The sequence below is a fragment of the Elaeis guineensis genome, chromosome 2 (genome assembly GCF_000442705.2).
Source record: "Elaeis guineensis isolate ETL-2024a chromosome 2, EG11, whole genome shotgun sequence".
Lineage (NCBI taxonomy): Eukaryota > Viridiplantae > Streptophyta > Magnoliopsida > Arecales > Arecaceae > Elaeis > Elaeis guineensis.
In genome coordinates this window covers 78,187,587-78,203,334 of record NC_025994.2, presented here as the reverse complement: position 1 = coordinate 78,203,334, position 15,748 = coordinate 78,187,587, and the positions used below count along the sequence as shown (strand labels likewise).

The following is a 15,748-nucleotide window of genomic DNA, read 5'->3' as shown; positions in this document are numbered from 1 at the left end:
GACATCGGGTAGGGTTTGAGTATAGGGTATTAAGTTCGGATTAAGAGATGGGTGATACATTACCCGACCCAAACCCTAACCGTTGCCATCTTTATCTAGCCATTATAGGGTCTGGGGAGCGTTAGATATATGCAACCTTATCCCGGATATGGAAAGGCTGGTTTTATGTTTCAAACCGGTGATACCTAAGACACAATGGAGCAATCATATCATGTGGCGCCAGGGCTTACCTAGAGGATCCGTTTATAATGCGAGAAAAATCTAGCAGTAAGCATAGTAAACAGTGCTGAGTTTACAAATGGAAGCCCCAAAAAAGGAAAAATATGATCAGTTTTTTCCTGATCCCCTGTAAGAACACAAAAATGAAAAGTTTTTGGAAGATGAAAATTTTAGCTGAAGAATGCTACAAAGAGCATATGGTGCTAAAACCTTCATTTTCAATACGATGTGAAGCTTATCGATTTGATGTTCATTTTAAGTGCTTCCAACTGTCTGGTTTGTTTAAGCATTTGACTTTTCTTGTTGGTTAAGAAACCTTCTGCATGGAAAAAGAAGGCTTTGAATTTAATTGGGTAACTGTTTTAATAGTGTTTTGTGGTGGTGGCAAATTACCACCATAACACTGATGAAGGAAAAAGAACTTCACATGATGGTTCCTAGCTATAATTGCATCTCGGTTATGTTGTAGTAGTTTTGATTTCTCTATGGCATCTACAAAAGCATGTCCAAGGAACCACTGATCCAATTAGTGTGTTTAGCTAGGAAGATAAAAGACAACTTCATTGTGCTATTCTGAATTCTTAAATTTGAATGTATGGAATGGATTTTTTCTGGAAATGGTAATTATGTTTATGACATCTTTTCATAATTTAAAGTTGCTTTGATCATTTAAACCAATTCCAAACAAAGGATTCTAAGACTATATCCTACATGGTTTTAGTTGAAATATATTTCTCTCAATTATAAGAACTTGCCCTCCAAATAAGCACCATTACTTAAAACAAATGCAATTTGAAAGACATGGTAACGAGGCATTCAACTACAGTGAAATCCTTTACTGCGGATGAAGAACACCTTTTTAAGCATAAAGAGCAAAAGGGAAGGGATAATTCAAGAACGAAACAATACGTTTCATGGATGTGAACAACAGGCCATTAAACCAATGACCAGATGCACAATATAAAGAAGAGAAAGGATTTACTAGCTTGATTATCTGAACCTGTTGGCTCCGCCAGGTTGCAGAGTAAGGCAAAGAATTCATTTGCTGTTGCCATGAAGAATGTAATGCACACCCATGCCCCCTAGGATTTTATTTATTTATTTATTTTAGTTACTATTAATTTATTTTTGAGGATGAGGAAGGAATCCCACTTAGATTTCATAAAATGTTCCATAGAATTTGTAAATGCGAAGATACCAGCTCTTTGCAAGGAAAGAAATAAAAGAGAGGAATACGGTGACTACAGGTTGGTACACTGCAACTGCAATCTTGGTTTAAAGGGAGTGGTGAAGAGGCAAAGATCAAAGAGTGATGCCACTGCTAGTTGAGGGATTCTCGGAACTTGTGGTGATGGTTTTCTGAAAGTTGTAGTGAAGCTGAAGGGTTACTTGTTCAGGAGGCAAGTACTGATCCATCCTGTGAGTAGACCTGCACATGCCGGATCTTTGGATTTTTAGCCACTCCAAGCCATCATTCTTTAGGCAGATGCTCTTGAGCAGTTCCATGCTGCACCAAACATCCTGCTTCTCCAAATTACCTGTTTGTACTCCATTTAGTAGCTGGTAGTGATTTCATGTGATAATCTTTTAATTGCATGCTGCGCAAAGAATCAAGGTTCTCCAGGGTACCTGCAATGCCAGGCAATGATGAATGTGAATGCCTTGGAGTGTGGAGAAGTCTGAAACTTTCCCCAGGTTGGGTTGTTCGCCATTGCCGATTCTTTCAGCAAATGGATATGCCTGACCCGGGACAATTCGGAATCGTTGGCTTCTTTAGACCTGGCATTGCTGGTTTTCCACTTTCCCACATGCCATTCTTCCCAATTAGGCATGTCCACCAACCATACTTGTTCTAGCTTGGGGAATGAATGCTTGGAAGAATGCTTATGACCGATGAAACATGCTATATCCAAAGATAATTTAGATTAAGGAGCAGATTGCAAGGTGGAAGCGGCTCACTGAGTGTGCAGTCATCGAGAATCAACCGTCCAAATTTGAAAAAATGATGTCGACGAAGATGACATTGCCATCAATCTTGGGAACTCATGGCCAAAGTAATCTTTTACCGTAAGACTTTTTAGGCAAGGTGGTGTGCATAGATAGCTCTTCAAAAACCTCTTTGATTGTGTTCATCTCCTCCTCATTGCTTTGAATATGATCCAACACTCGTAGACGAGAGAGGCTATCAAAAAGAGCATCCAGTTCATGTATGTGGTTCGGAAAAAGCAATAGAAGGCCTCACCAACTTGTGTGTTTCTTAGCAGATCAGGAATTGTTGTCGACTCCTCGACTGCAACAGATATGCTGGCACAGCTTCACAGGACCAGCACTACCATGTAATTCTTGTTTCTTATCAACTACCGAGCTTTCGTCTGTGCTAGATATCACTCGAGGGAACTCAGGAGGCCATGCATTTTGCGTCCTTCTTGATCATAAGCATAAGGATCTGGCAGTGGGAGTCTTTGCGTGGTCAGCTGTCTGTAGTAACTTCAACTCTTCCATCAATGAACTGAACTCCCCTCAATAGTGAATCGAGTTTTACATAATTTTACCATGGAAAGGCTGTAACATGGTTTGGAATTTTGATGAATGTTAAATTTTGCACGGGACTAGGTCAGATTATGGTCTTCGTGTTTGCAAGTTTGTTCTTACAGACCAGGTAGGATTATATTCTTGGCTTCTTGCTAACCAACTAAGAAGGGAATAATTGCTGGTCTGTAGAACATACGGAGCTACAACTTTGTGTGTTGGACATGATTTTCCCCACTGCTTGGATTGCTTTGTACCAGGACAATGTTTGTGTTCTAATTTTTATGCTGAATCCCAGCTATAAGAAGCCAAGCCAACAAAAATTTTCAAGATTAAAATGGGGCACAAAATTTTCAAGATTAGAACATGAAATTGGAAAGCATTACTGCCCTGTGATGTAGTCAAAAGAAGCATGAATTAGGGAAAGCTTGCCAATCCAATATCATGAAGGCAAAAAAATTTAACAAAAAAAAAAGAGGACAAAAAGGGGGAAAGAATAGAGCACTAGCAATTCTAGGTCTAACAAGAAAGATGTCAATGGATACAAATGTAGCTCCTGTTGCAGAGATGGCTATTGACTTGTTACAGTCAAAATGAACACGTCAAGACTCGGCACTCGAACTTTGTGCATCCAAGTACCGGAAAACTTGCATATGAACTACGTGACATGCTTATACCATCATCCTCTTTGGCCTAAAATCCCACTGGTATATCTATCAGACATTCCATCGATCAATCATGATAACTAATTTCTGCCGGAAAATATAATTTTCAACAATGCAATGCAGAACAACGTCATCCTAGGCACTTTTTTTTTTTATTAGTATCGTTATGAACACTTTCTAAAGCATCCATTTCACATCATTTAGAAACAGGCAATCATCTTTCTTTGTTGGAGCGCACCTTTCAGGATTAATCACCATTTATACACCTGTCTGCACCAAGACAGGAGTAAAGAAGATGCGAACACAAATGGGAAATACTACTACTCCACAACCTTTCATCATCAACCCAGAGTTTGTCCATAGCAGCCATTTTGAAAACCTTCCTTCAGTCATAGTCAGTTTTGACGGTCCCTATTTTCCATGGTATCCATTCGATCCATTCATATCATCAGCATCAACAAGCTTCTTCAATTTAATTGACAGATGATAACACACTTGCAAACTGGAGTAGTAGAAGTGTCATCCACTGTCAGAACTTAAATGGGAGGAGCAACAATTGCAAATCATAATATTTAAAAACTGAAAAAATGATTCTGCATGACAAACCTTCTCAGAGACACTGCAAATAGAAGAAATGTGTTATAACTTCCCAAGCCCGCCTGGATGTGATACACTTTTATCCGATCCTGTTGTCCAGAGAAGGGTTCAGATGGCTCCTGGAAAACTGCTAAGGCTTTGTCTGCTGTTGCAACGATGAAAGAATGTGACTTGGTTTTGATGTTCTTCCAGTCATTTCGAAGAAAAAAGAAAATAAAGGTGATAAAAAGGCAAGCAATTTACCTGCAAAGGACTGCAAACTTCAGAGAACACTCCAGTGCTAGTTGCGAACTCTTAAGAGCTGACAGTAACGGTGTCTGTGAAATTTGTCGTGAAGCTGAAGCCGTAGGAGGCATGCACAGATCTATCCTCTGAGCAGACGTGATAGGACGATGAGAAAGGATTTACTAAATTTGATTATCTGATCTGTTGTGTGAGCTGGAAAAGAGTTCATATAACTAACTCCATTGAATATTTCATATAATAGTATCAGAAACTCCATGAATCCATCATGATATCTGCAGTCCGTTAGATATCCAACCTTCAAATAATGCAACACGTTTCTATCATGCTGCAAGCATCTCTTATTTGATCTAGAAACAGGCAATCAGCTTTCTTTGTTTCTATCATGCTGTAATTTTCTTCTCACAAATCTGAAATGATGCAAAGCTTTTTTTTTTTGAGATGAAAATGAGGCAAATCATATGAGAGAGATGATATGATCTTGTGCTACATGGGAAAGAATAAAGAGAGACTGATGTAGCCAAAACTGTGTAGTGGTCATTGGGCTCTCCCACAACAAGAAAGTAAGCTGACGCAAGACATTGGCTTTCTCATGCACTCATGTTGCCATGATGCATGCACCATTGAGATTGTAGTGGAGCAATTCAGATGCCAAATAGAAATCAAAATCCACATGTGAACTACTCTATCAGAAATAATTTTTGTGGGTAAGAGCCAAAATGTTAACCTGCAGAAGATGCATGAAGACTTGAGAGTTCAACCATTGCAGCTATCTTCTTTGTGGTACATATTCTCAATTTGACAGGTTTCCCGATTCTCCTTGTAATAATTTAATCCTAAAAAATCATAATTATAAAACAAACATGACTTTGCTCAAAACTTCAAAAAGTATCATCACTTGTTAAAATTTACAAGAACATCAATTATGGGTGTTATTACGTAAGAACTTTGAGCATGGTGACACCATGAACAATTATCTCTTAGTCAGTGAAGATCTAGCATGGAATGTGATAACTTTTCAAGCCTACCTGGCTGTGATGAACCTCCTTGTTCTCATTCTTCAATTCCATTGAATCCTCTAATACTTCAGCAAGATAAAGTTAAAGCTTTTAGATTTCCAAAACCTTGTCACTGAGCAAATAAGCAACACCATTTATGTAAACTATAGAAGACTACAATATTGAGCATAATACTAACACATGGTTCACCAATACTTGTAACACTCAGGACTTGAACATAGCAACAAAAATAGGCATTTTACTTACTAGGTTCTCCATCATTGGCAAAAATATTGTTACAAGTGTATTGCAAGGACATTATTGTTCATAGAGCCAAATGTAGATGCATACCGAACAAAATTCAACTGTACCTACAGTTAGATGCACAAAACTGATGATGGGGATATCAAAACAGAAGGAGAAAACGTTAGAATGATGTCGATCAGAAATAAAGCCAAAACAAAAATTTCATATGAAACAACAAAAAAATGAACATTTGTTTTCCATCAAGAGAGTTAAAATGAGCAAATTAATTTCTCATGTTTAATTTCCACAAAACCTTATGCCTTCATCTTCCAAATGGTATGAAACTTACAGCTTGATGTTCACTTTCTTTTTTTAATTTTCCTTTCAAGCAAAATCTGTGGCAGGTCAACTATTTCTGTTTGCAAGATGTTCTTTTTGAAAAATAATGCTGGTCACAAGTCCTTATGCCTGCATGTTTTGGATAAGCATGCGACCTTTTATATAAACTAAGAAATCTGAAGCTCAGAAACTTCAAGCTTAAAGTTCCATCACATATGTGTGTCAGCAGTTCTATGTTGTAAAAGTAACTGTTGAAAATATGGTCTGCCATACCACACGATATTGCTCATACGAATGTACCACATCATACTGGTATCAGATTCGGTATGCTATCTCATGCCGTACCAATACTCAGTATGCTGTCTTGTACTGTACCGAACCGCATACTGATATTATAATAAAATAGTACTACACGGAGTCCGATACTGAGATGGCGAATGTCGGTTGAAAATACCTCTAAAGATATATGTTGGATAGTACTACACATGATGGATCTTTTAACTGCCATCTTGATATTATGAAGCACATCGCCATTAATCTGCCCTTCTTCACAAAACCATGAAATATGTGTATGACAACTGTCAAATATATGTATGCATGTATGTGCAGACTCACCTAGAAACTAACTGTGAAAAGGATCTATTTGTTCTCCATATAAATCCATGAAGTGTTCCTAACCCTGCCAGGATCCCATCCACCTCAGTGCTCGCAAGAACGAGACTCCTAAGATTGTATAAATTCACGATACTTGTGAGGAGGACAGACAGAGAATCACAAGACTCAAGGATCCGGAACAGTAGATTTTTGAGACTTCCTATGGTTTCAGGATGCTTGTCAAACTTCAACTGTTGAAGTTAAGAAACAGGGAGATTGTATTAGACTCTCTACATCAGAAGCTTCTGCGGATCTGACAAAGACTAGGCGAATGCTTGCAAAAGGAAGTTTCTGCTCTGTGAGGCTACTGATCTCATTTTCCATTAGAATATTAAACTCCCTCAAGTGGTCATGGACTCTGCAGCATGTTAGGGATCTGACCTTCAACCATGCAACACAGGAGCTTATTATGGTGCAACGCTTCCTTTGTGAATATCCTTTGTCTTGATAAAGGTAATGCACCGACGTGATATACTATTTGACAAGCTATCTTTCATCATGCAATAATTCTTCTTCGTAAAAGCCAAAATGTTTACCTGAAGAAAAGGTCTCAGAATACATCAGTTGCAGTTAACAGTATTCCTTCTTACTTTCTTCAGATTAAAAAATAATAATAATAGTTATCTTCTCGTGGCTTTACATGAAGCAGATTAATTTATAAGGGCAACAAATCAGCTGGTCTTTAGTTTTAGTTTCCATGTGCTTATGTACATTGGAGTACTAATATATGGCACACGCAATATAACTATTTTATCCAACGAAAAAGAAAACCGATCATATTGGGTCCTGGAAGGGGCGATCTGGAACAATCATAACCTTGACATTCTTTTTACACTATTTTAATCTGAAAAAAAGGAATATTTTGATGCATGGCTGTGGTGCTGATTGTTGATTTACGTAAAGTAAATTTGATAAATATATGATATTCCTCTTAATCTGTTTTTAAGAGTTTAAGAATTTATATGAAAGAATATATTTATCAAAAATATATAAATATAAGAGAGAAGGGAGTATATTTATAACAACGAAAGCAGCAAGTGCAATAAGAAGACCATCAGCAAAGCATGCAATCATATAATTAGAAAATCCAAATTAAAAAGGGGAAAATAGGTAAACAACTTGGCTAATTTTTTGATGAGAAAAATAACTTTGCCATGTAGTTCAGGTTCACTGAATCAAAAAAAGTAAAACCAATTATAGTTTGTTAAGATTAGTAGTAAATCAAACTGATGTGGTCTTATAAGGTGATTATCCAACAGGTTAAACATAATAGGCCAGATGAAGATGCCAATGTTTAAGCCCCCACCACCAGAGATGAAAAATCAGAGCAGCACAAACACTTGCCTTGCATATGATTCAAACTTCCTGAAGGCAACTTTAACATGATTTTGAAAAAATTGATCACCTCAAATTCAATTACAATTGAAATATACAGATCAAAACCATTTAATATACGATCCCAATCACAATGATTTGGAAATACAAATGTAAGGTCACTTATACGTACACAATTACATTACATCTACAGAGCTTTCTGCAAATTCTGATACTGCATCAGAGAGGTGAAGATCCAGACTTGTTACTAGGACATGAGAATTCTGAATGCAGGTAACATGCTTAACGGACCACCTACTACTGCATGACAACACCTCCTAATCCCTTTCTTATTTTGATGTGTCACCCAGACAAAGTGAAAACTTTGAATAATGTCTCATGTCAAAACTTTAAATACTTGGCATTTCTACTGATGCATTTATGGACCATTTGCTTATGATTCCTCCATCCTCACTGGAGTCCATGTAGCACGCTGCACATTATTTCTCCTGCAGCGGGTTACAAACCCAAGAGCATAACCCACAAAGACCCCAACCATGAGCATGATTGCTCCTTTCACATACCATGAAAGTTTAGACTCAACAACCACCTCCCGATCATCATTTTTAAGGGTATGACCAGATAGAATCTCCACCATGTCATGCATTTGCCCATCATGATTTCCAATATAGGTAAGTGTTAATTTTTCCCTTGTAGCAACAAGCCTGTGTACCCAAACTCCCCACCCCGGTACATTGACCTTTCAGGTTGCGGGAAGATGGGGACATCTAGATGAGTAGGCCTTGGCTCCCAGATTGGCTGCCAATCTTGACCAGCCATTCCAATCACCACATGAACCGGTGCACCCCCAGACTCAAATTGAGAGGCCATATCCACGCAACTGAAGTTTTTCACAGGACAGAACCTCTCATACCTATGAACATGACCCCAAAGAGCAAGGGTCACATTGTACTGTACCAAAAGTGGTTCCAAATGCTCAAGCATTCTCTCTCTCATCGGAGTATCTGTTACTTCATTACTTGTTGTGTACATAGGACGGTGGCCTTGGACAACAATGAAGGGTGTTTTGTTTCTATCAACACTCTCCAAATCAGCTTTGATAAAATTGTACTGGTCACTGCCCTTGAGAAAGTTGGTTTCAGTTGAGATGTAAAGGAAATGTACCACACCAGCATCAAAGGAATAGTAGAGGTTCTGAGTGTTGGGGGCTCCTGTTCCAGTCGGCAGAGAGGAGTTTCCAGGCATTTTGAATCTGAGGCTGTATGGGACTCCACATTCACCACCCCCATCCTTCCGATAAACACCATAAGACCATCCTGGTCTCCAAGGTTGCAATGGCCAGTCATACTCATGGTTGCCTATGCACACATGGTATGGGACCATAGAAGCAATTGGTTCAATCTGATTGAAGAACTCATCCCATATCCATGAGAATCCCCTCGCGTAACTAATGTCCCCAATGTGTGAAACAATTGCTGGCTTGTTACCAAGGGCTTCAATGTCACGGAGGATCCACTTCACAGTTGACTTGCTCTCCTCTTGTATGCGGTAGAAGGTTGTGTATGGAGTATAAGTTCCCATGTCCCCAAACAGAAAAGCAAAAGTCTCATTTGAGCAATTGTCACGAGATATAAAGCTATGTATTTCACTCCAACCTCCTGCATCACTACCAACCTATGAACAATACATTCAATATTCAGTCAACTAGAACCCCCAGAATGAAATCATCAAGATATAGCAGTTAACATATTCTTTTAATGAATCTAAGAAGAATAACTGACTCAAAACAGCCAGAAGATCATCAGGATAGTAAGAAAACAGCAAGCAATGGACAATAGATCGGAAAATGGAACTGTGTTCTTGTTGATAAGGAAAACAACTAACCCCAATCTCCTTCCGGACAAAACCCAGTGAGAAGAGTAATTTCTCAGCATGTCTCACAAGGCACAGAAAGATAGTGGCCACAAGAACAAGAAATTAATCAACACTGAAAACTAAGACCATACATAAACATCAATAGAGACTGGTATAAAAATTGCCTTGGTTGGTTTCTAACTGAACTAATTTGAAACTAATTGGCAGAACATTAACCAATTAACTGTCAAGAATAGTCCTAAGTCCTAAGTTTCATCCATACTACCTTCAATTCCTTGAAACATGGATGAGCATTTTGACCACGTTTCTAAAGAATCTAAACTCTGAAAACGGTGAGGTGCATGGCTGTACTAGTTTGACACCAACAAAGAAACATGCTAAACAACCTAGCCTCCGTGCAAAGATCCACTTTGGTTAATGAAAGCAGATTATGGTCAGGATTTACCGAAAGCCTAACATTGTTTTTTTACTGAAAGCCTAACATTGTTTAATCTCATATAATGAACATTACTATATAAGCCATCACAAAAATAGAAGTGCAAATACATTTGTGCAGAAAAGAAGAACAAAATTAAAGCCAATCAGTCGACAAAATCAACAGATGGCATCTACAGGTGTTCGCCGAAAGAATTGTCTAGCCTACAAATTAATAAATCCAATGAACTATGCCACACTCTAGCCAGTCTAGCTAGAAGCAAAAGCCTGCAGCATCACCATAAGCATGGCCCTGGGGTGAATCAAAAATGTAATTTTGTCGCTTCCTATATCTCTTCAGGAGCATAACAACTATTAGTGAGACTAATCAAGACTTAAACTTTCTGCCATGCCTATGCCTAGGCATAATTTATCGATTTATTTTCTTCAAAGATTAGGATAAACCTAAGAATCTCAACTTGAAATCAATAATCTAAACAACTTTAGTGATGATGAAACAGTATCGAGTTCATAAATTTATCAATTTGGAAGCAGTTTAACACCAAACTGGCAAGAACTTCTCAATCATCCAACCACAATAGGATCAACAAACAACATCTAAGCCAAATCCACCTTACCTTATAGTAGTACCTTGTCCCCTTCTTCAAACTCTTCATCACCCCATCATGTATAAACCCCGGATCCCTCCACCCGAGGCTCGAATTCGCCGGCGAATCGCACATATCCTTCCTCTCATACCTCCTCACCTCCGTCCCCACCAACTGATCCAGGCTCCCTTCCTCCAGCCCATACCTCACAAAACTCTGCGCCCCATCCCCTGTCACAAACATCACCCTCATCTCGTCCTCCCAGTCCGTAAACGAGAGATGGATCTGGTCGGGTCCCGCCGCCCTCTCGAAGCCGACCTCCTCGGAGACCGCGAGCCGGTGGCGGATCCCGGGGAGGGGATTCTGGTCGTGATCGTGGTGGCGGTAGTTGATCTCGTTGGCGGTCCAGCGGAAGAGGCGGAAGGAGTAGTTGGAGCGGAGGTTGACGAGGGGAAGGTGGAGGGCGCCGGCGCCGGAAGGCCAGGAAGGGAGGAGTTGAGGAAGAGGTAACCGATGAAATGGTCGTCACGGGAGTCCGGGGGGGAGTAGATGCCGAGCCAGTCGAGGGGGGAGGGGGAGGGGACGCCGGACCACTGGATGCGGACGGTATTGTTGGATTTGGTGAGGTGTTTGGGGTGGCGGAGAGGGAGGGTGGGAGGACAGGGAGGAGCGAAAGGAGGAGAGGAGGAGGAGGAGAAAGAGGAGGGGGGGAGCCATTGATTTGGATTTCGGAGAAAAGATTGGGGGTTTAGAGGGTTTGGAGGAGGAGGAGGGTGGGGGAGGAGAAGAAGGGAGATTTACGTTAGATTACGTGTTTGATGGTGGAATTATGTGGTCCTAACAGAGGAAGAATGGATGGTGTACTACGTTAGGTTTGGAGGAGTTTGGACTTTGAAATAGAGATGGAAACGAAGGATTTAGCAGAGGGTGCGTTTGGTCACACTTTTTGATTTTTTATTTTTTAAAAAATATTTTTATTTTTTTAAATTTTTATTATTAAATAAAAATAAAAAATAAAAAATATTTTGATAACTACCTTGCTATAAAGCAAAAATCAATATTTGAAATGATGGATGAAGAACTCGATGAGGAAGAAGGATTCAAAAGAGAGAAAAAAAGATGGGGAGGTGAAAACTCGACAAGGGAGAAGATTCGGACTCTTTACTTTTTGATTTAATGTTTTAGATATGGAACAAAAAAAAAATTTAAAAAATAAAAAATTTTATTTTAATATAAATAATTATTTTAATTTTAATTTTTTACTTTCATGATATTATCAAATATTATTTTTTATTTTTATTTTTTAAAAATTAAAAAATATATTTTTTTTAACGACTAACCCAACGCATCCTAATTGGTTGGAGGATTTTTATTTTGATTTTAGTTTCATTCTCTGGTATTGAAATTATGCTTCAATCACAAACGACAATATATTATTCTCTTTTCATTCCAATTCATTTTGATTCTGATTACGAATAAATACATCTTAGGATGATTAGAAATTAGAGATTAACATTAATGTAAAGACTTGGATTATTGAAGTATGCATTTTTAGATATATCTTTTGTATTTACATGTATGAATTGGTGTGTGTTGCTGCCGATCTTTGGATAGAAGCAAAGAAGGGGTCGGTCGCCTACCGATCTGGAGTTTGGTTTTCAACCGAAGATATCATTTTTGAAAAATTTGAAATATAATTCTACACTCGCTAGAGATTCTCTGGTAGGAGATCCTCCGATACTTAAGTTAGCCAAGATGGAGAATAAGAAGAAAAGAGGAGAAAGAGAAATAGAGAGAGGGTATTGCTCCTTGATCGCTTCCCTTAGGGCCCCTCCATTCTCTCTTTATATAGAGAGAGAGTAGTTATGCATTATCTCTAAATTTGATGATAGAAGTGGCGAATCTACACCCACTAGCCCAGAGACCATGGGTTATTGGTTGTGAGCGCTATCGTAGGCATTGGATACATAATTTTAGCTCACATGTATGGAATCGAAGGGAACCGTCCAAAATTTGGGAGATTTTGTTAGGTTAACTTTCCTTCTTAATAGCCTAATGGTTCGGAGTTCATCTGGTGTGGGCTACGTTGTTAGCATGAATTTGATCCTAGGATTGGCATGCCTCCGTGTTTGGGGTCGGATTATAGCTGATGTCAGGGGATTATCTTGGCGGGCGATTTGATCCTCCAGTCTTCCATCTCAAACATCCAAGGAGACCCTTTGGCATTGATGTAGCTTCGATAAGTGTCGTCGGTAATGTCCAAGGTGAGTGCTCGATCCCTATCTGAGGTTAGAGAGATCGAAGTTGGATAATTTCTCCCATAACACTTTCCCCTACTTTCAAATCCAAAGTGACCTCATTACTTCAGACGAGAGAAGTAGTTGGGTCTTGTGTTTGACCCGGCCTTGGCACCTAGCACGGTCTTTGGGTTGGAGTATTTATTTTTTATCATTTGGTGAGGAGAAAATCTTGGAGCTTCATTAATGTGCTACTTCACAAAATCTCATTACAATAATAAGGTGTGAATGGCCCAAAGCATCATACCGTGATAATTTGAAATGACCGTCTCGACAGTTATTTCTAGGACCATCCTAATTCGTCACATGGCAAGCATCGATAGGTCCTGACTGCCTTAGTGGATCAGCTCATGTGGCATGATTAGGAGGTTGGTGTGGTGGAGAGTCGTGCCCCTAGCATTGTTGATGCTTACCACATGGCAAGATCGGTGCAAGGTGCTTTAATCTAAGCCATCGACGAACAATATATATTGACTCTTTTTTTTCTATTTTTCTTCTATTGTCTCAGTTGAATCTTTGTCCTCTTACTATCGTTGCTGTCAGGAAGGTACTCGCCATTGTCTCCTCTGCTCCATTGCCCTTTTCAATTTTTGAAGCCCCCAACTTTTGATTGGTTCTTTTTTTTCTCTTTTATTTTTTCTTATTTTGTTCATCCAGCTTTCTTTTCAACCTCCCTTTTTATTTTTCAATCCACTTCATTTGTCTGTTTCCTTTGGTTTTGCTCTCCTTTGTGGCTTTTGATGGTAGCGAGGCCAAGGGTGGAACTCATCAGGGTGGCCGAAGTCCTCGATCACCCCCTCCTTGGGTTGGTTTGAGGGGCATTTTCAGACCACTATTGAGTTGGGCTCCTCATTTAAGCACTGATTGCCTGACTCTCAGGGCTCGGGTAGTTCCATGCATGGGTTCAACAATTTTTGGGCACAGATAATGAGGAGTCTAACATTTTGGATCTGATTGGAGAAGGTTTTGGACTTTATATTCCATTCCTTCACTTTTTGATTGGAGGTTCCTAGTTGGGATGATCGGATCATTAGGACGTTAGAGGGCACATCAATATGTACGATGAATCCCTTAGAGCCGGCCTCTGTTTTCAGCTTCATTCCTTCATCAGCAATGTGTTGGATTTCTACCAAGTCCTTCTTGCTTAGATTACTCCAAACTTGATTTGGATGATCGTCATCTGCATTATCTTTTATGATATTCTCGAGATTGCACCAAGATGCTTGTTCTTTAGAGCATTGTTCACCTTGAAAAGACACTCCCATAAAAAGAGATGGTGGTACTTTTCTCTTCGAGAGTGGGGGGAGAGGGTGTTGTGGTGAAAGGAAGGAGGGCACCATTAGTCTCACATTGATTGTGAGTCAAGAGAGAGTCTAATTTATATAGAAAAGGGACTAGACTTCTTGCATGAGGTGTCTTGTAGATTAGAATCCAGAGAGGCAAAATAATGAGGTCTATGGACCAGAGTAGATAATATCTCACGTGTCAAGATATGAGAACTTGACCGCAATATTGATAGCCATATAGATCTCAAGCCTGCGATTGTCAGGTACCTCTCGCTCATACACAGGCTCTCTTTAATTAGAGGACTTTGGTGATAATAAGGAAGGAGGACATGCCTCCTATCCACATATAGATTTTTTCTTAACTAGAGGTGCTGTGGTATAATAAGGAAGGAGCACTTCATTAGTCTCACATTGATTGTGAGTCAAAGAGGCTCTGACTTATATGTGAAGGGATCATTTTTCTCTATGTAAAGGTGTCTTTTAGATTAGAATATAGAGGACAGAATATGAGGCCGTAGACTAGGATAGATAATATCTCACGTGCTAAGTCATGAATTTTTATGAAAAAAAATTTAATAAAGAATAAATGTATCAAAAACATCTTAGTCCCACCACCACTGATGTTGGGGTATCTTAATTTTGTGGCCCGTCTAATAATTTTGATGCTTGGCTGATTGGAAAATATTGCTGCTATGCGTAGTTTGGTTTGGTGAAAGGACGTTTGGAAAATATTGCACTCATCTCAGAGTGCTTGGGTCCAACTTGACAAAGGCGAGGCTTTGGAATTCAAGGGAATATACGGACAAGAATGAAAGCGAACCCAAATTTAGAGTGGGTTGATTAATGTATTTATATATGCTAGTTCCCACAAAAGGAGAAAAAAGAATTAATATATGATATGCATAAATATTCTTAGTTATACTCTATTAGAATTTATTGAATGAATTGTAGGTACCTCACAAAATTTATGTATTAGAAAATAATTATCTATTAATTCACCGAGCAATAATAATTAGTAGAGCAATTTCAGCTTAAGACAAATACATTAATGGTTTTAAAAGTTTACAGGACATCAAAAAAAAAAAAATTATGGTAAAAATTGGTGTATAGGATATTCTTTGGTTCGATCTTGGACCACATGGTAGGGCTGTTCAAAAGGTAGGATATTCTTGATTCCAGATGCCTTGTTGGGAAGCAAAGAAAACGATATGAAAAAAGACTGGAGCAGATATTCCTCCTTAAGCTCAAATGCTCTATTTCTACGCTTTCACATCCTGTAGGGACCAAATTGGTTCCTGTAGGGTCCAAATTGGAGGTCCAGTGCAAGCTGATTCGAAATAGTAAATGGTTCAAATTAGGCCAAAAATTATGGCGAAATGGATCATTTAAACTATTGTAGCTCAAGTGTAGCTGGGCGAGGACTGGTCTACATTTCTGGAATTC

General features: G+C 39.0%; 1 protein-coding gene across 1 annotated transcript; it reads right to left on the bottom strand.

Annotated features, from left to right (window-relative positions):
- Positions 1-7,842: 7,842 nt before the first annotated feature.
- Positions 7,843-11,491, bottom strand: LOC105058079 (probable inactive purple acid phosphatase 2). Its single transcript, XM_010940869.3, is given in 5 exon segments — positions 7,843-8,533; positions 8,536-9,499; positions 10,753-11,213; positions 11,216-11,358; positions 11,360-11,491. Coding segments are annotated over 5 exon segments (1,923 nt in total). The 5' UTR covers positions 11,440-11,491; the 3' UTR covers positions 7,843-8,258.
- Positions 11,492-15,748: the final 4,257 nt, after the last annotated feature.